At 47.2% G+C, this 26,685-nt stretch overlaps 1 protein-coding gene across 3 annotated transcripts in view; it reads right to left on the reverse strand.

Annotated features, from left to right (window-relative positions):
* The window catches only part of LOC119384136 (synembryn-A), a 545,950-nt gene that overhangs the window by 247,328 nt on the left and 271,937 nt on the right, over positions 1 to 26,685 (reverse strand). For all 3 annotated transcript variants that reach the window (XM_037652429.2, XM_049412780.1, XM_037652428.2), the window contains one exon: positions 18,414 to 18,577. In XM_037652429.2, coding sequence (XP_037508357.1) covers positions 18,414 to 18,577 — 164 coding nt within the window. The remainder of the gene's footprint in view (positions 1 to 18,413; positions 18,578 to 26,685) is intronic.

The raw sequence follows: 26,685 nt of genomic DNA on the forward strand, positions 1-26,685 counted from the left end.
CTCCAAATGATTGCCAATAATTTTGTAGACGTCAGCGATCATACTAGTACTCGTAATTACACGGCGCGTGCACGAATGAGTAATTAAGGAACAAACATGTGCTGAGTCTGACAGCTAGTACTAATAGTCCCTTCTAAATCTCAGTATGCTTTTCCGCAGGGCACCAGTGTACTGCGGCAAAAGTGGCTTAAAAAGCGTTCTGCAGAACTACTGTCTTTTTCTATTGCGATAGCAACTATATGGACACTCTCGACAAGTTTTTGTTGTCACCTCCCGCATAAAGTTCAAATTTATAACATATCCCTGTAACCTTCTAATCTATCTTTACATTATCGAGATTGTAAGTGCACGCCAAAATTTGATGAATGCGCAGTGTTATACCGGCATAGAAATGAAGAAACGCGCCTGATGATTGAAGCATGGCATATCGAGAATAGTGGTAGCGCATGCGTGAGCCAACCGTCGATTAACTTGCACAAAGATGAAATCAAATGCCTTAACAGTTATCTTCCACGTAGACCGCCACGCGTGCCGGATTGATAGGTTCGCCTGTTGCATGGGCATGCGCAGATAAGTTTTCGTGCCTTCTGTCTTTTCAGCCGTTGTGCGTCTCTTCAGCTATTAGTCGGCGTTTGTGGTGTCCTGACTTCTTTCTTGTGTCCGTGTTTGCACGCCCTGTCTTTTTAGAATATCCCTGTACATAGCATGTTCTACCGCGGATAAAAGCACGCGAATGCGGGCGACGAACGCGGCTGAAGCAGATATCAAACGAGCCAGCCCATCTCCATCGTTCGGAGGGCGTATGCGATAACACCACTCCGCTCGGGAAGCCTGCCATCAAGGCATAGAGGAAACGCTCAGCCCGTCTTGAACGAGCATGAAAAGACGCGAGAGGGGGGCGGGGGGGGGGGGGGGGGGGCTGTCGCTTGAGTAGCAACTTTGAACTTTGATTCTAAGGCCGTGATCGCTGGCGTGCGCGCTATCTCGGCAGCCATCAGCGGGCTGCTCGTACATCCTGCTACGTGCTGCGCTGTCAATGCGAAGACACTGTGCACAAAGAGCATCTTTCCCTGGAGCGGCCGTATTTTCTTACACCAACGTTTTGTAGAGTTACGCGAGATTGGATACAAAAGAGTTTGCTGCCAGCCTCACTTCGTATAACACTACAATTTTTTGCTATCGCATTCATTGCTTCGTCCTTGCAGTGAAACTGAGTTTTTTTTTTTCTTTCGCGAGGGGTTAGGGTCTGCGCGTTTGTATTGAATGACGATGCCCACACTGCAGATGACCAACGCAGCCTCCATTTCTTGCTCAAATTTGGGCAACTGAGAAAATTTTAAGCTGTTTGGGCATTTTGGCGCAATTTTAACTTTAACGCAATTTTAGCTTGGCGCAAAAATAAGGAATTGTATCAAATTGGAGCAATTGGCGCAGCTGTTGCATCCCTAAACTTAGCCCATTCGCACTTCGGGGATGGCCGGGCAGTTCAATTCTATCAATGTAATTCCTCCACGTAAGAAAGGCATCGTGATAGTTTTATTGAGTTAAGAATGAACGCCCCATAAAGCTGATGTCATCAGATGCATTAAGAACTGCAAGAGTACGCAAAACAGGTTACCAAGGTCGAGGGATAATAGCTTGATTACATATCTCGTGCAGTACAACCACCCTACTAATTCCCATAGGGGCAGTTCTCTCGCTACCTATAGTATTTGCATGGTCAGCATGTTTGAACGAATGGTGGTGTTTTAATATTGTTTATGCTTCAATGTGTTGATGCTAAAATGACGACGTAGCGTATTTTTATGCTCACAAAAATAGTATTCAAGAAGACTAAGCAGTTTTGCCACGCGTCTGGAGCGGTTTTGAATATGGAGAAAAATAAGATTTGGTTAATGAGGAATAAGACCCTCTAGATCTGCTGGTATTAATTGGAACAGTGCACCGCTCGGGCACCTTGTGCCTTTGTATCGAATACGGAACACTGGGCCGCACTGCTCGTCAGCACTCACGCTTGTCAAGCGCTCCTCGCAAACATAGAAGCACTAGCGTGGCACTGTGGTGGAAGACCCGACTGCCACGCAGAGGGCGCGGGTTGAAATGCCATCCGATCCTAGAAATTTGTTTCTCATTTATTTTTTTATATCACGCGATAGCGGTCCCGGACACCGGCGGCGGTGGACAACTATGGCGCCAAAATCAGCTGTTGTGATCTCATAACAGCTTTCGCTGTAACAAACTTCATCGCCGACAATGCCCTCTCTACGCTGGCCTGCGTGACAGGGCGCGCAAAAATCCACTTGCGTTAATATAAACATCTCTGGTTGCCACTGTTTTCGTTTTTCGCACAATTTCAACATATCTTTGCTTTGGAATTCCTGCCTGAGGTACGCGCTAATACCGCACCCTGAGATATTGCATGAGCTCAGTTGCTCCGGATTGCGAAGTTCTCTCGTGAACCGAAAAACGATTGAAAAAATTTCGTTTTCACTCCGGAACGAAATAATAGATAAAGTTTCGGTTACGTTATCGTTCCGGTCCAAAATATCGTTTTTTTCGTTTTCGGTTTTCGTTCCGTTCCGACACCCTGGTCGCAATCGCTGGCGCGCGCGCTATCTCGGGTGGCATCACAGACGGCTCGTACACCCTGCTAAGCGCGGTGATATTTCAACGCTTCTGTCCTTTGAGCAGCCGTATTCTCTTACACCAGCGTTTTGTAGTCACGCGACATCGGATCCATACGTATTAGTTAGCTGCCAGCCTTACTTCGTATATTACAATTTGACGCTCTCGCATTCATTGCCTTACTTGCGGTGAAACTGACTTTTTTTTTTTGTAGATCTGCTTATTTAACTTTTAAAGCTTCTCCGGAGCTTCCTGTGGGTCAGTGTTTGTAAGGAGGACATCACAATAAGCGTCTTCAGCTCGGCCGCTCGGTTGCCGTAGCGTCAAACCTACTGCACGCTTTGAACAGGCGAGAACAAAGGAGCGCTACCGCCGTTCGCTGCCCCCTCGTGCGGGACCGCCTTCGAGAGCGCGACGCGGGCGTCAAGATACCTCGCCGCATTGACTATCTCATAAAACTATCTCGCACTGACTATCGCGTACGGTACTGCGAGCATAGCGCCGTAGCAAGCGTACTGCACGCTTTTATTGGGAAACGACACAAAGGCGCTTCGCATCAGTCCGCTACCGGCTTCGGCGTGAAAAACCGCCAGAGCATCGCGGAGACGCGCCGCATGCAGGAAGGTAGTTGTCGCCGATTTGATGCAACAAGGGTGATGCCACTCCCGTGCACGGCATGGGTCGTAACGGTACAAACACTCCCGCAGCAAACGCGCGCGTAGGTGACCACACGCAGCAGCGTCGACGCGAAAACCATTGCGACCGGAGGAACACGCTACGCACAACGAACCTGACAGCCATTCCCTCTACGCATGCCACTTGATAGCGCCAGAAGACGCAGCCTAGCGAAAAGCAGCAGCACGCTCGGGGCACGGCAGAACCTTTCATGGGGCGCCACGCATATTTACAACAACCCAGAGAAGGTTATGGCGACATCATGGGAGCCCTCATTAGAAAGGTGCATAGAAACACGGTTGGGCGCGTCTACGCGTTTTGCGAACATCTCATTTTCTTGATATCCTAGGAGCTGCTATAGGCGCAACTTGGAAAATCATGTTCTCAACTCAGCCTTTTTTCACAACGAAGCTAACGTGGGCATCGAAATTCTGGCTTTTGTTTTGCAGCAGTTCGGCGCTTTTGGAGCCCTATTGGAAAAGCCAGTGGCACTGTCCCAATGCCATACCTGTTTATTGGACCAGTGTGGCGCTGGGTACTGGGACGCTGGCACGCTGCACGAGGCACACTGGATGCTGGCGCATTGCACACTGGGCTACGGGCCGAAATCGGGCTTTTCAAGTGTTTTTTGAAACTGTGGTCATACCCAGGTCGTAATTAGGGCTGAAACGCGAGCACTGCGACAAAAAAAAACGCAAAAAAAACACGAGCGAGCGGGAGTCGAACCCACCACCTCGATGCAGCGTGCATCCTGAATCTGACACGTTACCGCCGCACCGCACATGAAGGACAATAGGCTTCCCGAGCAACGCTTAGCGGCGCTGCTGCTCTTGACAGGCAGCGCCATCTCTGGCAGAAAAAGAGAAACTGGGGTGTAAGCAGCGCGCGTTTTCCCTTCTCTCCACCGCGTTGCTGCTCGCTTCTGTGCACGTGCAGAGCTCTCGCGGTTCACTTGCGGCGCCTCACAATGTACCGCTTGCAGTGCGGCTTCAAAAGGATTTTCAAGCTTGACTGGCACTTTGGAAAAGCGAACTTGATAAAATGAGGAAGGCTCGTCAATCACGTTAACGGTGAAGAGCAGACGATCGACGACAACGACGCCGGAATCAAACCGAAATGCATTTCCCAAGTCGCGATTACACTGTGTAGGACGTATACCTCGAGGTAAGTCTCATTCTGTCATGTTAAAGATATATAATGGTCCACATGCACTCCGAAATGAAGCCGTACACGCTATCGATGTTCTGCGGCGTGGACTACGAATCATATGATTGTTGTTTTGATATGGCGTGCTTACAGTAGCAGCCGTTTGCGGCGTGCGAAAAAAAAGATTATACGGCCATGGCACTGCTTCCTGAGAAGGTTAGAGTCAAGTCCTCCGTGCCGCTGGAGAATCACCCGCCGATTAAGATGCGAGGCAGCTAGCTGAGCTTTAACCACTGTGAAGCAAGATGAACTGCTCGCCTCGTTTTTTTTGGCTCTCGCGTCATGCTTGCAGTCTCTTTTTATGATATCGACTTGACAGGCGTATAAAACCTGCTGCGTGAACGCGGCTAGAAAATCGCACATAGTCATAGAAAATCGCACAACCTTGAAGTGGTTACTTCAAGGTTGCAATTGCAAAGCATGTGTTAAGTGCCAGTTATATTTAGCGGCTTAAATATATATCACCCTAATGAAGTGACAAAAACAAAGCAAACCTGCAGAACGATGTCAAAGCTTGCTGAAAATGCACAGATGTCCGTTCCGGCGTGATAAAGCAGCCTTCCCGACGCGTGAAATGCAGGCGCCGAACTTCTGACAATGTGCCGAGTTCAGTTGAATTCAACCAACCGCGCAACGCTAACGGTATAACGCGAGTGTGAACGTTCAACAACGACGGGTAGGTCTCACGAACACGGGGAATCAAAACACAAAGTTGCTTCACCTACAACCGTAACTGGACTTTAACAATGCGAGAAGAGAGCGAGTAATCATTACTGTAGTCGCTGCGTGCATGCGCCGGATTCAGGTAGTCGGAACGAACGAAAGCGATGAACTCAGCCAAAATAGAAGGCGAGACAGCGCTGTCAGCTATCCACGCTTGCCGCCTTTATTTCTCGTGCGACACGCCCGGGAACCGATACAGTTGAACACGTGAATCGTGTGCCTTGGTGTTGTATGTACTATTGTGGCTGGCCACTAAACCGCAATACTTCGGACCACGCTTGCGCTTCCGCGGGGTCGCTTCTGCCATCGCGGAAATGCGCAGCTTCGCACAGCAAGCCTCTCGGTTCAACGTACCCAGCTGACGGCCCCGAACGCGTGCGCACGTGCGCTACCGCTATTGTGAAAGGGGCTGAGTCGGCCGCGCATAAGGTTCAGAGCTTTCCGACAGAGCCGCAGCGCGGCTGGAGCGGCGCTGTCGTCGCGCCGCAAACTTGAGCTTGGGTTCCCTATAGGTGGTCTTTTTTTTTTTAATGTTATAACTATTTCCGGTAGCCGGTATTTTCATTTTTCTCGCTTAGAAACGCAGATTTCAGTCTTCGTGCTCGCGAGAACCTGAAAAAGGTAGTTAGTTTGTTTGTCATGTGCTGCCTAGGATCAGAACGTCTACGGGCACGTTTTGCCGCAAAAAACATTCGCGTAACCGCAGATGTGTTGCGGCAATCGCACTTACTCGCTAAGCAGTTAGGCATACCTATGTAAAAAACAGTGTGCATCGGACCTGCACACTGAACAATTTAGTTTTCGTCAGCCGTTTGAACATATTTTCCGTCCACTTTGTTTACGTTCCGCGTACTATACAGCCGCAGTAGTTCATCCTAGCCGAACTGACCATTACGCTTAGAGCTGTACTCCGTGCGCCGCGATCGCTGTGAAGAACGTGGATATTGAATTACATCAGAAATGACAATTGGGCGAGTTGGTGTACTTCCATTCTGAACGAATACTAGCGCGACTGAAACGAGGACGAGAATAGAAAAGACAGACAACAGCGCTGACTCGCAACTAAAGTTTATTCCGAAAAGAAGCCGAATAAATAGAAATTGGAAACCTGTCACTAATCCCGTTAATGGGGATGCCAATCGCCGGGCGGATTTTAAGGACTGGCGTCTCGGCCCTCCGAAAACGCACCACGAAAGCGCGGACAATTTAGATTTGGTCCTTTGGTGCGCCAGCGAACGCCGGTTGTGGTCCAAAGACCGACTCAGAGCCGAGAGTCGACAACACAAACGAAAACGAAATCTATTCTCAGTTAAGGCAATACAAATATCACAAATACATGCACACTCGGCTAGTACAAGTTACAACTTCACAATATAACTCAGATGGTGTTTACACAACGGGAACTAAACAAACAGATCACAAGCTACAAATGCAATCTCATGCATTACATCTATTCAAGGACAGTTAAAGTCCTCAATATACAATAGCGTATCCAGTCCACAATTCTTGGACGGTAATCTAATGCTTCTCTTCAAGGAAACACTCACGCCGGCTCCAGCGTTGATCGTCTTAGCTCAACCGTCGTCGTAACTTGTCACGGCTCACACGGCGTCGTCCTCCAATTCTTCCAGATTGACGATCGACTGACCGCACACCATCATAAACACGTTTTCTTTGGCTAGCGGAGCCACACTTAGCGTAACTTCACCATCACCGGACCGACTGCCTTACTCACTCACTCACTCCGTCACTGTCTCACTCCTCGTCGTTTGCACGCTTTTATCCCTACTCCCCCGGTTTCTAGAAACGTCGGGAGGGTTCTTGGGCGTGCAGTACAGCCAAGGCTAAGGATAGTTCGAGTTCGGTACTAAATGTTACTGTTGGCGAGCATTATTGGTCACTGCATTATTCATTATGTTCTTGTTGTTATTACTGCATTAGTGATTATGTTCTGCTACTATGTCATTACTGTCATTATGTTATTACTGTAAATAGTGATCGTGTTCTTACTGTACTGGCGATTATGTTCCTGTCAATTGATCATGTTCTAGTGAAATCGTAACTTCCGGATCCGCTGTCTCTGCTGCCCCAGCGAGGTAAGGCCTAGTCAGGGGGTTCAACACCTCGTTTTGCCTTGGCTCGCGGGCAAACCCTGTATGTGTTATGCCCCCCCCCCCCCCCAAAAAAAAATAATAAAGTTTAAAGTTTCTCTCGCCGGTTCTACTCGCGGCGGCGTCGCTCGGTGATGCGTCCCCCCTTCCTTCTAGAAACATCCAGGCTTTGCCGGGCGTTTGATCGGGTTGTCTGCGTCTGGCACGAGTGGGTGAGGAGGATGCGGCGCGTCGGCGCCTTTTGATGCCTGTTTTTTCGTCGTTCGCGCTTCTTGGGCTAGCGGCTCGCGCCGTTCTCTCCTGCTGCTGTTTGAAAGCGGCCGCGAGCGCGCTTTACAACGCGCTCGTTTGCGACAAAACCTAAGAAAGGAAACATCCATCACGCATGCTCAAAGTGACAAAACAAACAAAGAAAGGCTATGTGGCTGATGAGACGTGGACGTGACGCAAGCTATCCGTGAGATATGATACTTCCGCATCTGATCGGAAACGGAAATCTTGCATTGCCACAGAGAGCAGCGCTCACGGGAGATGATGGAGGCGTTTTACATGTCACTGGAAGGTGGTAATTGGATCAGGCAGCCTTTGTTGGCACTATCAGATGCGGAAGTAGCATACCTCACGGATAGCTTGCGTCACGTCCACGTCTCATCAGCCACATAGCCTTTCTTTCTTTGTTTTGTCACTTTGAGCATGCGTGATGGATGTTTCTTTTCTTAGGTTTCCAGTTGCTATTTATTCTGCTTCTTTTCGGAATAAACTTTAGGTGCGAGTCAGCGCTGTTGTCTCTCTTTTCTATTCTCGTCCTCGTTTTAGTCGCGTTAGTATTCGTTCAGGATGATATTGAATTACGAAGAATCTAACAACCGTTCAAATGTAGCTTCGATCATACCTGACTCAAGCGAGGCCATATTTGCACCTTTGACTACATGAATGAGAAGCTAAAAACGCCGAGATTGAGCGTTACATTGGCTCAGTGTTGCCGGTGACGTCCGGCATTCAGCGGTACGAGCCCATATTGAAGGACTGGACTGGCTGCTAGACTACGTTGATGTTATTATCAGACTAATGTCATATTGTGTTGCGAATGATAAGTTCTTTCGATGCAGTTATATGAACTACATACACGACACTCGATCACACATTTCAGAGAAAGCGCGCGCGAGCGCGCTCGGTAGATGATTCCTTTAGCGTGTACGTACGTCCGTCGCTTAACAAAACTAAAGCTAGATATGCGTAGGACACAGAATACAATAATATTTTAAAGATATTCGATAAGTTTTTCTTTCGACATCTCGCGACCCAATACCAAATCTTATATGACTTCCACCCAGCGCACCCAGCTTTTTCCAATGTGCTGCCAGTGTTCTCAGTGCGCAGGCAGACACTGCACAGCGTGACCAGTGCCTCCCAGTGCGCTGTAAGACACTGGCACACTGGGTACAGTATTCCCAGCGTATTTCAGCGCACTGGGCGGCACTGGCCACGCTGTACAGTCTCTTCCAGTGCCTCCCAGAGCGCTGTAGTACACTGGGACACACTGTACAGCGTTTCCAGTGCCACCCAGTGCGCTGAAAGGCACTGCGAGGCACTGGCGACGCTTTTTTTTTCGATAGGGATGGCGCAGAAAAACGGAATTGTATCAAAAATGCGCAATATTCGCAGCTGTCTCATAGATAGATAGATAGATAGATAGATAGATAGATAGATAGATAGATAGATAGATAGATAGATAGATAGATAGATAGATAGATAGATAGATAGATAGATAGATAGATAGATAGATAGATAGATAGATAGATAGATAGATAGATAGATAGATAGATAGATAGATAGATAGATAGATAGATAGCTAGATAGATAGATAGATAGATAGATAGATAGATAGTAGATAGATAGATAGATAGATAGATAGATAGATAGATAGATAGATAGATAGATAGATAGATAGATAGATAGATAGATAGCTAGATAGATAGATAGATAGATAGATAGATAGAAGATAGATAGATAGATAGATAGATAGATAGATAGATAGATAGATAGATAGATAGATAGATAGATAGATAGATAGATAGATAGATAGATAGATAGATAGATAGATAGATAGATAGATAGATAGATAGATAGATAGATAGATAGATAGATAGATAGATAGATAGATAGATAGATAGATAGATGATAGATAGATAGATAGATAGATAGATAGATAGATAGATAGATAGATAGATAGATAGATAGTAGATAGATAGATAGATAGATAGATAGATAGATAGATAGATAGATAGATAGATAGATAGATAGATAGAGATAGATAGATAGATAGATAGATAGATAGATAGATAGATAGATAGATAGATAGATAGATAGATAGATAGATAGATAGATAGATAGATAGATAGATAGATAGATAGATAGATAGATAGATAGATAGATAGATAGATAGATAGATAGATAGATAGATAGATAGATAGATAGATAGATAGATAGGTGGGCGGGTGGGTAGGTAGGTAGGTAGGTAGGTAGGTAGCTAGGTAGGTAGGTGGGTGGGCGGGTGGGTGGGTAGGTAGGTAGGTAGGTAGGTAGGTAGGTAGGTAGGTAGGTAGGTAGGTAGGTAGGTAGGTAGGTAGGTAGGTAGGTTACTTTGAGCGTAGAAACGCTCAAAGTGCCTAGGGTTCGCTAAGAAATGCTTAATAACGCAGAACGTCTATCGCGTATATCATGAAATCCTTTCCCTCAGTCACGTGTGGCACATACCCGCATAGCACAGTTCATCTTATGCGGGTATGTGCCACAGGTGATTCACAGTCTAAATCAACACATTAACGGAGAACATACAGAATGAAATGCAAGACAACTGAGATGAAAAAATCCGTAAACAGGGGGTGGGTGCTCGGGCCGACGTTTCGACAAGTGTCTTCTTCAAGGCTGTAACTGGTTTACTTAGCTATGGTGTGTATATGCTTCGTGCCCTCTCCACCACAAGGGAGAAGGGGAGGTAACTAAAGTGGTTGCTTGGGCGAGTTGGTACGACATACTTCACATAAAAAACAGCGCTAAAAACGGCGGACAAAAGAAAGAAGGACACAGATCTACGTGCACGGCCTCCAGAACGTGAGGGAAAGAGAAAGGCGGAGCCAAAAACAAGCTGCGACGAAGCCTCCCTGATCAGTACAGTCACCCCTGAAGAAGAGACCAAGCCGGTCTCGAAACGTCGGGTTTCCTCCAAGAATTTGTGGCTGGAGGTATTTCAACTTGTTAATTCTTCCACCCAGCCAGACAGACTTCTGTCGAAATGTTTACATTTAAAACATCATAACTAATATAGGTCACAAAGGGTCACATACGCCCAGGTAGTCTTCAGATACAATAAGCGCCATCCACTGCAGTTAGTCTAAGTAGCACTTTCCAGGGCTACCAGCATCGACGGCCTATACCTCACCAAGGTGACTTGAGGTTCCGACATGTCACCGGCTCTATCGATACAGTCTGTCGAGGACATGACCCGGCTAGCAAACAGGCCTCTGCACAACGTCTTGGACCGGGCTACCACCTTCATTCGGCGCCACAACCACAACAATCACCTCGCGCTCGCCGTTCTCAACGTAATCTGTGCACGCGCACGCGCGCGACCTCGAAAAAGACGCTCCCAGAAATTGGCGTGTTAGCACTTTCTGAAACCTGCAGCGATGAGCCCACTGCAATCACGGGATTCCAATGTGTCGTCCACAGCAAGCGCCGTCAGTGCAGGTGCGCCGGCGTGGGCACATATATGAACACGGCAATGCTCAACTTCGACTGCATCCCACTTCGCCGGCCGCCAGACACACACAGACAAGCAGCGGAATCGGTAACAAAGACATTGCGCTCGCCGCCATCTACATCAGAACTGCCACGCATGCACACGGGTTCGTGAAACGTGCGTGCGTTCTCCATCACAACGGACAAGTGTAAGAACTACATATCGGCTTACCGCGTCTGGTGTTAGTAATACCTATGTTGGTATTGGCATCGTTACGGAACTGTAACTAACTGGTACACATATCACGCATTTGCGACTCTTCAACATATGTCTGTGCGTATACCATTTGCACCTATCTTTAGCGTCATTTCGTAACGTCTTGCTCCAGGCCCGTAGCCAGGAATTTTTTTTTTTTTTTTTTTTGGGGGGGGGGGGGCTTGCTGAAAACCTTGACTATTTGAGAAAAACACCTATTTGCATTATTTATTTTTGGTAAAAACACCTACTTCACCAAAATCTCGGGGGCGCCGCCGAGCCCCCCCCCCCCCTCCCGCCCCGCTGGCTACGGGCCTGTCTCGCTCAACGTAAGAAATTACGCCACAGTCACCTTCCCACCGCATGCTTCGCATTACATCGATTCTCACGGTACGTGGGATCTGCCGAATTTTTTATTCAGAAATCAAGTGCTCTTTGGTAAATATTCGTACAGCGGTTGTGATGAATAGGGCTACACTGGAAAGGAAAACGAATCAAATCAATAGCTCGGTTGACTAAGTGTGTCACTTAAAATAGACCATTAGGAATGTATTAAATGCGAAGCGTTTCTTCGCGAACCTTAGGCACTGTGGCCGTTTCTTTCTTTCTATCTATCTATCTATCTATCTATCTATCTATCTATCTATCTATCTATCTATCTATCTATCTATCTATCTATCTATCTATCTATCTATCTATCTATCTATCTATCTATCTATCTAGCCGCCTACGTCTGGGCGCTCTCCTGGTCGTCTCCATAACTTGTAATATACCAAAATTGGCCTAGCAGGGGATCAATGTATGACGAACACGATTCACTGACCATGACATGAATAGCGCAAAACACCTGTCGCGTACGTCATGAAACCATTTCTCTCAGTCACGTATGGCACATACCCGTAAACCAGAGTTAATGTTATGCGGGTATGTGCCACAGGTGATACCGAGTTAGAGGTGTGCGCCGCCGCGCCGCGCCGCCGGCTGTTTTTCGGGTTGTTGCTCTAAATGAAAGCACGGGTGTCGAGAACCCTAAAAAGAGCGTCGTCGTGCCTGGGGATGCATTGCATATATTTTTAATACCGCTTATTTCAACCAGCAGTTTCGGTTTCGGTTTCGAGAGGGCGGCTTCATTGTGACGTGTCAAGTCTGCCCGTGACGTCACGGGCAGACTGCAACCCACGAAATATGCACCTGCTGTCCTTTGCTGTCAGTCGAACGTCGTTCATGATGAGTGAACTGTCGTCCAGTGCCTCCGACAGCGATTTCTGTTATTTAGGCTGCATGCAGAACCCAGATTTCGCAAACCAAGTGAGCTGACTTGAAACGTCATAGGGCTCTCCATGCGGTGAAGCTGCCTTGCAGATGCTGGGGGATGAAAACTTTAAAATCAAACTTAAATATTAGCAAACTTAAATATGCCATTAGCAGCCATTGGCATGTTCCAGTAGGAAACGTTAGAAGTAGAAGTGTAAGTGTTAGCTCAAAGCCGACTTGTTCTGTCTCCCATTAGGAGCCATTGTTTACCTCCAAGGTAATGCCTGGTGAGATTTCTCCTGTGCGTGATTAAACAATGAAAATTTTGTTCAAAACGCCGTTGATTGACGAAATAAACCAACGAAAGACGCCAGATGTTTTCTAAAAGCAAAACGAAAAGACGCCAGATGTTTCTAAAGCAAAACGAAAAGACGCCAGCTGCTTAACGAAAGACGCCAGATGTTTCTCCCCTCCTACGGTCCCCCCCCTTATCTTGCCTCGCGGCGTAGCGGCGCCAACGCAGGCAGCGTCTTGATTGAAACAACCGACCGCTCGCGCTGCACAACCGTTCACTGACCACCCCGTATATATAGGCACTGCATTTTGACCTCCAAGGTAGTGCGTGTGTGCGATTTCTCCTGTGCGTGATTAAACAATGAAAATTCACAGCGTACATGTAAAATTAAAGTGAGCTGCAAGTCGTCATAACTCTCATCGAACCTTTAGTATAAACGCGCCCGATCTCACGTCGGTGATGATGTACTGGGCAGAATTCACGGAAGATTCACGGTTTACCGATGAACCTCCGCAGCTTCGCCCACTCATCATAATTCACTCCGTGGATATGCTGTGATTTTTTTGGTCACGCCGCTCGCGCCGCCGCCGAAGTCCCAAAAGAGATCACACCGCCGCCGCGCAATAATTGCGGAACGCCGCCGTTAGTCTTTTCTTTTAATTCGAATGGGGGATCTGGAAATAAAATACAGCACTTCGCCGGAGGAGCTCTGCTCGATGTGTCCACGCAATGAACTGTCCATTACAGCGGCCGCTGAATAGCGGGAGCTCGGCGAGAAGCGCGCCCCCTGTTTCCGGTTCTTGTTCTCCAGCGATATCATCACATCACGAAGCTTTCAACCACTCTCGACACAAATGACAGGGACGGAATGTGCTTCAATGCAACAAACGCAGCCCTCAGAGATCCGATTTTCGGTGCATGTGTCTTTTGATCGTGCTGGCCCCCGATTTAGGTTTAATGCTGTCGCTCGTCTAACGCAGCTGTAAGGTCGGTACGCATTCCCTGCATCGTTCTCAAACATCTGGGGCACATTCATATGCAAATTCAGACTTGAAAAGTTCCTGTTTCTGTGCATTTCGTCTACACTCTTCCTACGCTATAGGAATGTGCTGGCGGCTTCGGTGCGGCGACGTGGTCAAGAGCGAGGTGACATCATGGCTCACCGCTTTTTCGAATCACTGAATACGCTCTGGCAAAATGGACTGTGGACACCTCCTTTGGATGAACGCATCGAGAATAGCTCCCCAGAAGTTGTAGCATCTTTTTCTTCTCCAGCAATATCACGAGTAGTGCCTGACCTTAACGCTGCCGCGTCCTCCAGCCTTAAAGGCCAACTCCGGCGATTTTTTGGCCATATCAAAGTAATGGTGCGTTTATGTTCCTGAGGAGCTCCTGTTACGGGCCCGATAGCAGAAATACTCGGCAAATTGGAGAATAATTTTAAATAAGCAAAAAAGCGCGACACCGAAACCGAAACCCAACCGAGTGTACTGTCTACGTATGACGCAGACGTTGTTACGAACGAACCAGAAGTCGTGCAAGGCGTGCCGGTCACGCCGGCGCGGAGTATGAAAACTGTGACAGCCGGGACGGCCAGCAAAGCGCCGGCCAAACCAACGCTGTCTGTCGCCTTGTGCACAGCAGACGCTCGCTGTAGCGGCCGAAGCGCCGAAGTTAGCGGTAACCTCGGCTGCGTCACTTCCGCCGCCTTCCCAATACTGACGTCACAGACGCAATGTTGCCAATAATTGTGGAAGCCAGGAGGGCGTTTGCAGACAATATTTAAAATTCATTTGCAAACAATCTGCGCACGTCTCAAGCCTGTAATTTGGCATAAATGACGGAAACGTGCAAAGGAACGTACCCAGCGAATTTCATTGAGATCCATCGACCTCGAAAAATCGCCGGAGTTGGCCTTTAAAGGGCGACGACCCAATTCGCTGGATAGCATATTCTTGGAGTCTTGGACCTAGTACACTGTGGTGCATAAATAAATAATATATATATATATATATATATATATATATATATATATATATATATATATATATATCGGTGCGTTAGTGCACTTTTGTAGCGTTAGCTACACTTGCCTAGCCGGAGCCGATTTCGCGTGGATCCTCATGAGCCGTGCTGCGCATGCGCGAGGATCAGTGATGTCACACAGCTGGCTCACCGGAGCCGGCATCTCACGCGCAGACTCCGCCACCGCCGCGCGCGGCTCGCCGCTGCTGGTCTGCGCATTCGGGAGTAGTCACGTCGTAGCCATGGCAGACACACTGGCGCCGGCGTGCGCGCACCTATTCGCCTTCGCTGTGCAGTCGCCGTCTGACACTGCGCTGCAGCCACTTGATAGCGCCTCTGACTGGCGCTTGCAGGTGGGTAACGCCATGGAGAAGGAGAGCGCAGATGCTGCTCAACGGCGCAGAAGAGCCGAGAAGCTTATCTCATCGGATCTCGAAGCAGTTGCCTGGCAATTAGCAGTTCAGCGTACGAAGAATGAACAGAAGAAAGCTAGTAATCCTAGACAATGTGGAAAGCTAAGAATAATCAGCTGAACCTTTGCTAACGTCACGTATATCCTAGCATAGCCGAGCTAAGCCACTGCAATTTTTTTTCCTTTCATTCTTACTCGAGGAAATCGATAAATAAATAGAGAAGTAAAGAGAATGGCAAACATAGAGTATAGGTGAGCTAGTTGGTAGGTATTCATGTTAAGAAGACATGACGTGGAAACACGGACATAAGAGAAAAGTCGAGAGAGTTAACAGCTATCTCTCACGTAGACCACTACTCGCACTTGATTGATAGGTATGGCCTCTTATGTGTTAATGCGCAGATAGGCACTTGTATCTACCTTCGGTTCCGCGGCTGTGTGATTTTTCAGTTGTTAGCGGTGTTTCTGGTGTCTTTGACTACTCTCCTGTGTCCGTGTTTGCGCGTCCTGTTTTATTAAAGGGCCCCTAACAGCCTCTGAAAATACAACAAAAAACAAAAACAACGAGCGCGTTATTCTCTCTTCGCGTTTCTTGTCTTTTGGTGCACTTCGTGATGCCAGAACAGTGATTGACGTGACATCATCAGGGCACATACTCCTGACTGGTCCATATACGAGAAACAACAGTTGTGAATTGTCTCCTATACTGTTTGTTATGCAGCCGCCCGCCCGCTCTTGCCTCTCGCGCACGACTATCGTGCGCGATTAGCTGATTTTGCTCCATTTTGTGCGTTTGCGACCGCGCATGCAGTGAGTGTAGCCAAGTGCGAAATCATGATAGGTTCAGCGCTTAGTGCTGACATTGTACGCGTGCTTTATGAAGAAATAAACGGCGAGGAGATGTCACCTGTAAGAAGGGTATTGAAGGCGAGAACGAAACCAATGGGAAAGGCGCCGGATTATATGATTCTTCCAACGGACGCACTCTTTAAAGCGGAGACGATGCAGCTTTCTAGGAAAAAGGCAAGCCCGCTTCGACGTTTTTTTGTATATTTTTTATTGCGTTAGCAATCGTATGGACACTCGGGACAGGTTTTCACCGTCGCCGTCATGTTCCGTACAAACTCTAAATCGATAACATCGCTCCGCGCATTGTATGTTCTACCCACGAGTAAAAGTCGCGAGCGTTGGCAAGGAACATGGCTAAAGCAGAGATGAAACAAGCTGGCCATCTCCGTCACACGGAATAACATCAACCCGCGTGCGAGTCCTGCCGTCGATTGCTCCTCAAGCAGAAGGAAACGCCCGTCATTTGATGGGCGAAGGAGCAGGAAGGGATATCTAGCAGCAACTGTGAACTTGACTATAAGAGCGTGGTCGAGAGCGAACGGCTCGTATACCTTCTATGCGCTGTGATCTCACTGCTTCGCGCTCGGACCACTGACCGAAAACCGCTTCTCTCCAGGGAGCGGCCGTATTGCCATACACCAGCGTTTTGTAGAGGTAAGTGAGATCGGAGCAAAAAAAGTGCGCTGCTAGCTCTCGTTCATGTAACATTACGGCGTGCACTTATCGCATTCCCCGCTTCGCCCTACACCCACCCCCCCCCCCCTCCCCCCGCGCCGCGCCGCCGCCGGTCCGATGAACCCCGCGCCGTTCACGCGCCGCCGCCGGAGGTAAAAACAACGGCGCGCCGGTGTTTTGGGTCCGGCGCACATGTCTATACCGAGTCTCAACCAACAGGGTAACCGGAACACACACATTGACACGCAAGGAAAGTGATAATAATAATTGTTGGGGTTTTATGTCCGAAAACCACGATATGATAGGAGAGACGCCGTAGCGAATGGCTCCGGAAATTTTGACCATTGGGTATTCTTTAACGTGTACCGAGATCGCACAGAACATGGGCATCTAGCATTTTGCCTCTATCCAAATGCGACCGCAGCGGCCGGGATCGAACCCGCGACCTTCGAGTCAGCAGCCGAGCACCTTAACCGCTACACCGCCGCGGCGAACGCAAGGAAAGTGAGGAAACTGAAGACAAAACACCCCTGGAAGATGCTCGAGTACCATCCACTCGTCCACATGGTCCGCAACGTGGACCACGTGGATTACGCAAAAACTGGCGTCAATGCTTCCTACAATAAATCTGCTGAGAGAGCCAGGCCTCTCATCATTACCGGTGTCTTGAACATTGATTTATCGACCCAAAAATGTCTGGTCCTTATATTGCGTGAAAGACGGATTGGATGTGGCGAGGGCATCAAAAGACCTCGCTGCCACGTCCACGACAAGAGGCATCATAGATCATTTCATCGTAAGAGGCATCCAGGATTTCCACCAGCTCTACTATGCATGGCACTTCACTACACTTAGACCCCTCGTAACCGCGATCACGAACGGATCCGGTTAACAAGTCCGGTCCAGCTGCTGGTGCTCACTGATCACGGTGATGATGACCTTCTTCGAGAACTCTCAAGAACCCCTTCTACACATACACACGGGTTCGTGAAACGTGCGTGCGTTCTCCGTCATAACGGACAAGTTATGACGGAGAACTGCATTACAACGGTAACTGTGACTGAAACGTACGTGCAGTGCGCCTGCGCGTGCCATTCGGCTGTGTATATATCTAGGGAAACTTTCTTGAACGAAGCTTAGTTGCGACTTACGCGTGTCCTGTAGGTCTGTGTTCCTACTTTGTCCTGTTCGGATTCGCTCTATCCAGTATAGATAAATATAAGCACTGCATATCAGCTTACCGACTCTGGTGTTGGTAAAACACGTGCGTCTCTTGCCATTGCCACACATCTGTAAACAACTGCTTATATAATAGATATGCGACTATTTAACATTTGAGTGTGCGTATACCACTTCCATATTTCTCTAGCGTCACGTGACAAATTACGCCACAATCACCATCTCGCGCATGCTTCGCATAACGTCGATTCCCACGGTACGTAGATCTGCCAAATTTTTCACTCAAAGGTGTTTCAGTGCAATTCGTATGCGGCTTACCTGCTAAGGAATTATACCAGTACACATATCGGCATCAAAGGAATTCGAAAAATGAAGAATGTGGCATGCCTCTTCCACGTGGAACTTGTCGAGGCTGCAGGTGAGGTTGTAGAGCACCTTCAGCACTTCGGCCGCCAGTGAAGCATCCTCAGCGCTGAGCACGGGAGTTGCCCCTCCGGGGTCGCCCCCTCCGTGACGCCCTCGACGGCTATGGCGCATACACCGCCTGAGCCCTGCAAACATATCCACAACCTCTGGTACATGCAAAGGGCAGCATCGTTTGCAATATTTGGCAAAGTTATTTTTTTTTCTCCGCGAATCCCAATCCGCTTTATTTGCAGCGGACAAGTTGGGGGCCAACTAGGCAATCAGCTGTCACAGACAGCTTACCAGTATGCGTGGGCGCGAATTTCCCACTATTCTGATAATATAGTAACAAATATTCAGAGAATATAGTAACAATTATTACAAAAAACACCAGAGCTTGCTTGAAAACAGGTACAACATACGCAAAGCAAAGAATATCAGAAACACAGAAGGAAAAAAAAAAGAAGCAGTCTATTATGAAGATCATGACAAATGCTGATTAAAGAAGAAGGATAAAACGCAGAAAGGCTAGTTGGTAGTCATTCATGGCAAAGGACGACGCGAGAAATGAAGACAAGTGCTGACTCATTTCACTTTTAAAGAGCACGACACATATATATCCACATGCACAATCGCACACTACGATTTCTACGGCGCCTACGGAGCGGTCGCATATTTTTCGGAACGAGAACTGCCATAGAAAACTAGTTACAACTTGGTTTTGGAAAAAGTAATTGATTCATCATCATCATCATCGGCCTGTCTACGCCCACTGCAGGGCAAAGGCTTCTCCCATGTTCCGCCAATCAACCCGGTCCTGTGCTTTCTGCTGCCACGTTATACCTACAAACTTCTTAATCTCATTTACCCACCTAATTTTCTGTCTCCCCCTCACGCGTTTGCCATCTCTTAAAATCCAGTCAGTTACCCTTAATGTCAATTACAGAGAGAGAGAGACAGAGAGAGAGAGAGAATTAAACTTTATTGTCTGACCAGGCGCGCGTTCTCTTCGCCAAGAGGTTAGTGACTTCCTTATTCCAGGTAGCCATGGATTGCAGCTGATGCCAGAGCCCTGTCCACCAGTCGGAGCGGGTCCTCCGGGTTTAGTGACGTCAGCAACGCCTCCCACTGGTCATCCGGATTTTCTTCGATGCTCTGTTCGTCTATGGGTGGGATACGCGGGTTGTTTCGGCATCCCCATACCATGTGGTAAAGGGTGTTAGCACTCTCCGGGCAGTATCAGAAGTTCCTACTGAAGTTGCCGGGGTACATTGCGTGGAGGCACCGTGCGGATAGGTGCCTGCCTGGAGCCTTCTGCAAGTCACTACTTGCTCTCTAGTCAGCCTTTTGTGAGCAGGTGGATAGTGGCATCGTTGCTTCCTGTAGTGCGCGAGTATATCTGAATATTTCCTCGGTATCCGCTCCTCTGCGTTTCCGGAGTCCCAATATCGCTGCGGGGCAGTCCGGTGTGTATGCTCTCGGGCTGCGGCATGCGCCGCTCGGTTCCCCGCTGGAGATTCATGCCCCGGTGTCCAGAGGGTACTTGCGTCTTCGAAGTCGCACTTGAGGAGAACTTGAAGGGCTGATCTGATAATTGTTCCTTTCAGGAATCTCGACACGCTTCTTGTGAATCCGTCACGATGGTTACTGACGAAGAACTTGTACTGATAGCTAATGCAATGCCCAGTTCCTCTGCGGTGGTTACATTATTTGCATGTGTCGAAGCAGCAGCGATCTCTCTACCCGTTTCATCCATTACGCTGGCTACATATTTGTTTACTCCTCGGTATTTAGCAGCATATCTGTGTATCGTACGCTCTCATTGTTGTCATTCTAAAAAGACAGGGCGTGCAAACACGGACACAAGAAAGAAGTCAGGACACCACAAACGCCGACTAACAACTGAAGAGACGCACAACGGCTGAAAAGAAAGAAGGCACGAAAACTTATCTGCGCATGCCCATGCAACAGGCGAACCTATCGATCCGGCACGCGTGGTGGTCTACGTGGAAGATAACTGTTAAGGCATTTGATTTCATCTTTATGCAAGTTAATCGACGGTTGGCTCACGCATGCACTACCACTATTCTCGATATGCCATGCTTCAATCATCAGGCGCGTTCCTTCATTTCTATGCCGGTACAACACTGCGCATTCATCAAATTTCGGCGTGCACTTACAATCTCGACAATGTAAAGACAGATTAGAAGGTGACCCTCCGGTTAGTGATCTCTTATGTTCCAATAATCTCTGGTTAATGCAGCGGCCCGTCTGTCCTAGGTAGAAGTGGCCACAGCTGAAAGGTACCTTATACACCACACTCGTACGGCAATCAGTGAATTTGTTGGTGTGTTTTACGAAACAAATATCGGTCCGCTTCTTGTCTTTTACTCCCTCATTCTTCCTCTGCACAGCAGCACAAATCTTACCTAGCTTATTGGCAGCCGTGAAAACAACATTAACGCCGTATCTAGTTCCTACTTTCTTTAGCCTGTGAGATACGCGATGAATGTACGGTATACCTACGACACGTTTCTTCCTATCGCTTTCTGCAACCATGCTTGGACTTAACACAATAGACTTCTTTAAACGTTCAGCGACCGTGGCCACTGCATCACGAGGATACCCTACATCTAAAAGACGTGTAACCTGTGCGTTAAAGCTATCACTCAATCTGTGCTCACACGACTTGGTGAGGGCTGACTTAAGGCAAGGCATGGCGATGCCGTTTTTTACAACTTTCGAGTGCTTTGACGAAAAATTTAACAGCGGTTTCGAAGATCTAGGAGAATACTGCCAACACACGTGGTTCTTCTGGAACGTTAAGAAAATGTCTAGAAGTTGTATTCCATTATTCTGAGGCACCTCTTTAGTAAAGCTTAGTCCTCCTCCATGTAAGTCAATTTTTTTGCTCACGGAAGTTACCACCTTTTCAAAGTCCTCACCACTACAAAAAATCAAGTAATCGTCCACATAACGAAAAACCTTAATAACCGAATTACCTAAGGCGCCTTCCAAAAGATTGTCAATCTTGCTAAGGTATAAATCACTAAGAACCGGAGCAACTTTAGAACCAATACATATCCCTGATTTCTGCACATAAACGCCTTCCTTCCAACCTACCAGCGTCGACTTTAAATACAAGGAAAGGATTTCTAGAAATGCACCGGTAGAAACATCACATTTTTCGGTGAAAACCGTCTGGTGCTCTTGTTCGTTAATACATTCATTAACACATTTTAACAAGTCATCATGCGGCAAGGAATTATAGAGGTCTTCAATATCCATACTAAAGGCCTTAAAACAGCCGGGGTTCTCCTCTGAGAGGAATCGAACTAGCGCCTGAGAATTACGCATACGAAAAGGGTCTGAAAAACTCAAAGAGGTTAAGCAGTTCTGCAAATAACTAGATACAGCGACTTGCCAGGTGCCTTGTTCTGAAACGATTGCTCGAAACGGAATCTCGTTCTTATGTGTTTTGGCTGAAAAAAAAACAATTCTAAAGTAAGTGATTTGGCCTTCTTGACATTACAAGCTATTCTCTCAAGATTATGTCTTAACAAAAAAGTCGACATCACGTTGCCTAACTACCGATGGCTTAAGTTTTACCGTCCTAAAATTCTTTTCTATGGCTGTTAATGCTTTTTCTGAGAACAAACTGTCCGGCATAATTACAAAATACCCTTCCTTATCTGAAACTACTGGCCTGAGTTTCTTCTCGACACAATAATTAACCAAAGGCCGGATAGGATCGGAACACTTGAGATGCATATTAGAACCCTTGATGCTAGCAACGCAGTCTGAAATGCAGTGGGAACGCTCTTCTTCAGGAACAAGTCTAGTGATTGTACGCGGCAAACTTAAAACGTCTATTGGTTTCAGGTTGGGCTTAAAACAGTATTTAGGACCTAAGGCTAGGGTTTTGCAGTGACTATCATCTAAGGCAGCTCCTCCAAGGACTAGCAAGTTATTTTGCGGTAAAACAGTAGAAATAATCTTCCTCTTACATGGTTGAAGTTCTCGAAGTTTTACCCTCCATATGAATTCCGCATGCTGGTTAGCTACCCTCGTCCAGTCGGCGTACATCTGCTTCTGGCGGCGATCGTCACGCGAAGACGAGCAACGGACCTTGAGGCATTCCTGGTAAAATCTCACTTGACGCCATGATTCCGCGGTCAATATGGCACATATCCTCCTGGCATGTCCGGTAGATTGTTGTTATAGCTCGCTAGCCTCTGCTGTAACAATTGTACTCGTGCTTGTCTTCGTCCCTTATCATGTTCCGGGTGCATGTTACTAGGCAGGGCTGGACAAAGATACTTTAAAATTGTATCGCGATACGATACAAGATACTCGGGCAAGAAGTATTGGAAATACAGATACAAGATACTGCCGTAATAATTGTATCCGATACGATACTTGGCAATTGTATCTTAAGATACTTCGATACATTCTCAAATTTGTTAATATAGATCCATACAATGTAGCAGCAAACGCTATACACGAAAAATGTCTCCTTGAAAATTTCTTAACTGTGACCTATTTTGTTTCACTTGAATGAAATGTCTGTTAGTATCTCAAAAGTTTTGCCCTCCTTGCTCAAAGTACATTAGTTTCCTTCCAAAACAACTTATTGGGGCTTCTTTTAGCTTCTTCACAGGACAACTCTTCATACACTTCGCTGACAGCGGTTCTTGCTTGTCATTTTTGCAATTGATGGGAGTCGCTGCTCAGCTTGCCCACCAGCTGGCGGGTTGCCATATATTCACAATAACGTCAATAGGGAGCCACGACGGCGCAAATACGGGTGTGGAATTTTAGCTTGTCCGTAAACGACAGTTTTCACAATACTGTATATCCGGACAGGTGTACAACACCAACAACGCAGGTAGCGACTTTTTTTTTTTGGGGGGGGGGGGGGGGTGACGCATGGTGTTTACGGAGCTTGCGACCGTTCGCTAGCGGCCCGGCCGGCACACATGACCGTCTCCGTTCCATTTGTTTTTATTTTCTAAATAAGTATGTTCGTGAGCTACACAGACATGACTGGTCTCAAGCATTTCTTTCGTGAGGAACGTGTGGTCAACATGTGCTGAAAGATAACCGTGGAACAAAAACTCTATATTTCAATCCGCGTCCAGATTTCACTCGCTGTGTACATCGGTATTGATGTTTCTCGAATCCTGACTCCAAATCCCCTTCAGAAATGACCTATATATGAGATAAGGGAAAGGCTTCCTTTCAAATGGCAACGTCATTTTGTTCAAACTCTCTCCGACCCCACCATCTTCACTGTCCCGGCCCTTGGAACTAAATTTCGCGACTGCGGCCCGCCGGCTATAAGCTGAGTTTGAGACCCCTGGTGTATAAGTAATGACGTAAAACTGCAATGCATTTCCATGTTCTACTTAGCTGCTGGCGTAAGGGATTGTTTGTTGATACACTCACTAACGCGCAATCTTTTAGCAATTTTTCTTTAACGAGAGAACATGTGCAATACAGAAATGTCTCAGACGTATTGTATAGTTGCACAAAGCGTGGCAGGACACCGCCGCTATTCGCATTATTGCCGCTTATAGCTCCCATTACGTGGCGATTAGTAATAAGAAATATATTTAAGAAGGCCTAAAATATGAAAACAAATATAAGTAAAATAGAGAGGTGGTTGTGTATCAAACATTCACATTGAATGAGTACAGAAACACGATACAGACGGCGCACTTAAAGGGGCCCTCCAACACTATTCAACCCCCCATTTTTTACTTGCGGGTTGCGTAGACTGATGGCTGGGGATAATTTTAGCATAAGTTTAAGCACCGATATCAAATTATTTAGTATTTTAATCACGCGTTGAAGTCGCTACATCGCTGCTGACCGCATCAGCGCGTAGTGGCGCTTGCCAGAACTATTGCGGGCGGAAATGACGAAGATGGGCGCTGGCCTATGATTGGATAAATGTAACGTTAGAAGTAATAACGGCGTTGCATCAAAGTTGAGATTACTATTGTGTTTCGTTTTTCTTTTCTGTGCTTTTTCAATGAACTCCAAATAGCCGCCGTCGCAACAAAAAATATCACTACAACCATAAAGTACGACAGAGGCGCCGGTTGCCATTTCGCCTCTGGTTGCTCTGGCTTTCCTTTTTTTTTTTTGCCTGCGCCGGTCGGATGTCCATATGAAACGCTTGCCCCTCTTCCTTCTTTTTGCGTCTGTACGTTTGCGAGCTGCCTCTTTCCGCATGTGCGGTAGGCTCATGATTGTTGTTGAAACGGTGCAAGTAATCCTATTCGTTGAATTGTTGTCGCTGCACACTTGTAACTCGTCGGGCTGCTCACCCAACAACCGTGTTTAACCGCCCATGCCGCTCCACAAATTCCCTTCTCAGAATGAGAAGAGGGAATGACATGGAATGTCGTTGTAAGGAACAGTAGACAAAGCCTCCCCAGCCTCGCTACGAAGCAGTAGCGCCCGCTCAAGTTCTGACAAGTCAGGAGGAACCACGTTTGTTACTATGGCAACGACGTCAACAATACGTTGGAAAGGAGAAGCAACAATGGTGTGCGAGCTTCCCTACGTAAGAGCTTTCAGCCCATTTCATTGGAGCGCCATCCGACGTCACAGCAGAGAGTGAAATGTGGTCACGTGACCCCGCGAAAATCGAGTTGAGGGCAGGCATTTTTTTTCTTGTATTTTGGATTTTCTAAATTGAATAACTTCGTACTGCGTGCCGCTATCGCTGCCGTTCTTGCTGCACTAGTTCGTCCGTACTTCAGTCTACGCAATCCACGAGTAAAAAATGGGGGGTTGAAGAGTGTTAGAGGGCCCCTTTAACAGCTATGAGCATGAAGTATCCTCAGCGAACCTGTCGAAACAATAGAAAATTCAGTGCCTATGGAAAATTGCCTGAAACGGCTCGTTGGGACGCTCATGAGTAAAACGCAGCATTCAGTAAAACAACGTTTCTCGAGTCCCCTTCCTAACATCTTTAAGATGGCTCTTAATTATTTCCATTATTATTATGCAAACTCAATTTCGCTATCTTCTTAAGCGGTAAGCAGAATATTTTGTTCTGTATACTCATGGCACGCCCACATAATAATATATTTGTTTCAAAATTGCCTTGGCAACGTGTGAATGTGTAAACAGTAGTAGAAATAAAGCAGATAGTTAGAAGAATAAAGCAGCAGTCTTTTTTGGGGCGGAGCGCGTTACAAAAGACATACTGCAGTGACCAGACCGGAGAAACAGTGCAGAGACCTGGTAATGTATGTGATGCAAAATGACAGCTAAGAAAGCACTTGTGCTAATAATCAAATTATGATTTCATAAATTCTTTGAAAAATTTAGATGGAAGTGAAAAATACGGTATGCCAAGAGATTTTCTGTTAGGTAAACGCTTGCTCTATTAGATCTAGCATCAGTACCAGTGCTGCTGCAAGTAAAGCTTACATACACGAGATCCTTCAACTCGCTGATATGTATAATCCACTCGATGCAAAGCAACCCCATTCTTGCGCGCATCACATTTCGCTACGGAGCAATACGCAAGAGAATCTTCAATAACGACACTGTAACAACATTACAATTTGCGCGATAGACGCCGCACGCAGTGGAGTACGTGGCGCAGGACCGCGGCTAAGAGCAAGCGTCGCGGCATTGGCGCAAATAAAAGGAAAAGAAATCGAGAAAACAAAAGGTACGTGGGCTGGGCGTAGATGTCCGCGTGCTTGTCTTCTTGATCTTCTACCCTCACTGGATGACTCTGGCGTAAAAATAATACCCCTGTCACACGGGCACCCGTGAACTCCGTTTAACTCCCTCGTCTTTTCCTCGAGGGAGATGGGGTTCATGTCACACGGTCACCATTTCGCTGAGGAAGTTAAATGGAGCTTTTGGTGGAGGAAGTTCGCTTATGCCCATTTCGGCTCGATGGAGTACTCTCGTTCCCAGATAGTGACTGCTGCGAAGAAGACCGCGCTAACAAAATCGTCTCAATAAGCTCAAATATAAATTTTAACTCTATACTTCTGTTCGGCGTAGCATTATACACCACGTAGTGTAAGTTTTAATTTCATATTTAGGGCCATCAGCACCTGTACCCTCTACACCAACGCTTCGCCATGCCGCCACCGGCAAGCGTAGCGCCATATTGTTTATTTATACATGTGCGAGGCACACGCGGCACACGCACGTGCACAGTACAGCAGAGATGTGCAACCCCAGCACCTCGTCGGCCCCGTCGCTCGGACCGTCA

This window comes from Rhipicephalus sanguineus, chromosome 2, assembly GCF_013339695.2.
Source record: "Rhipicephalus sanguineus isolate Rsan-2018 chromosome 2, BIME_Rsan_1.4, whole genome shotgun sequence".
NCBI classification, from domain to species: Eukaryota; Metazoa; Arthropoda; class Arachnida; order Ixodida; family Ixodidae; genus Rhipicephalus; species Rhipicephalus sanguineus.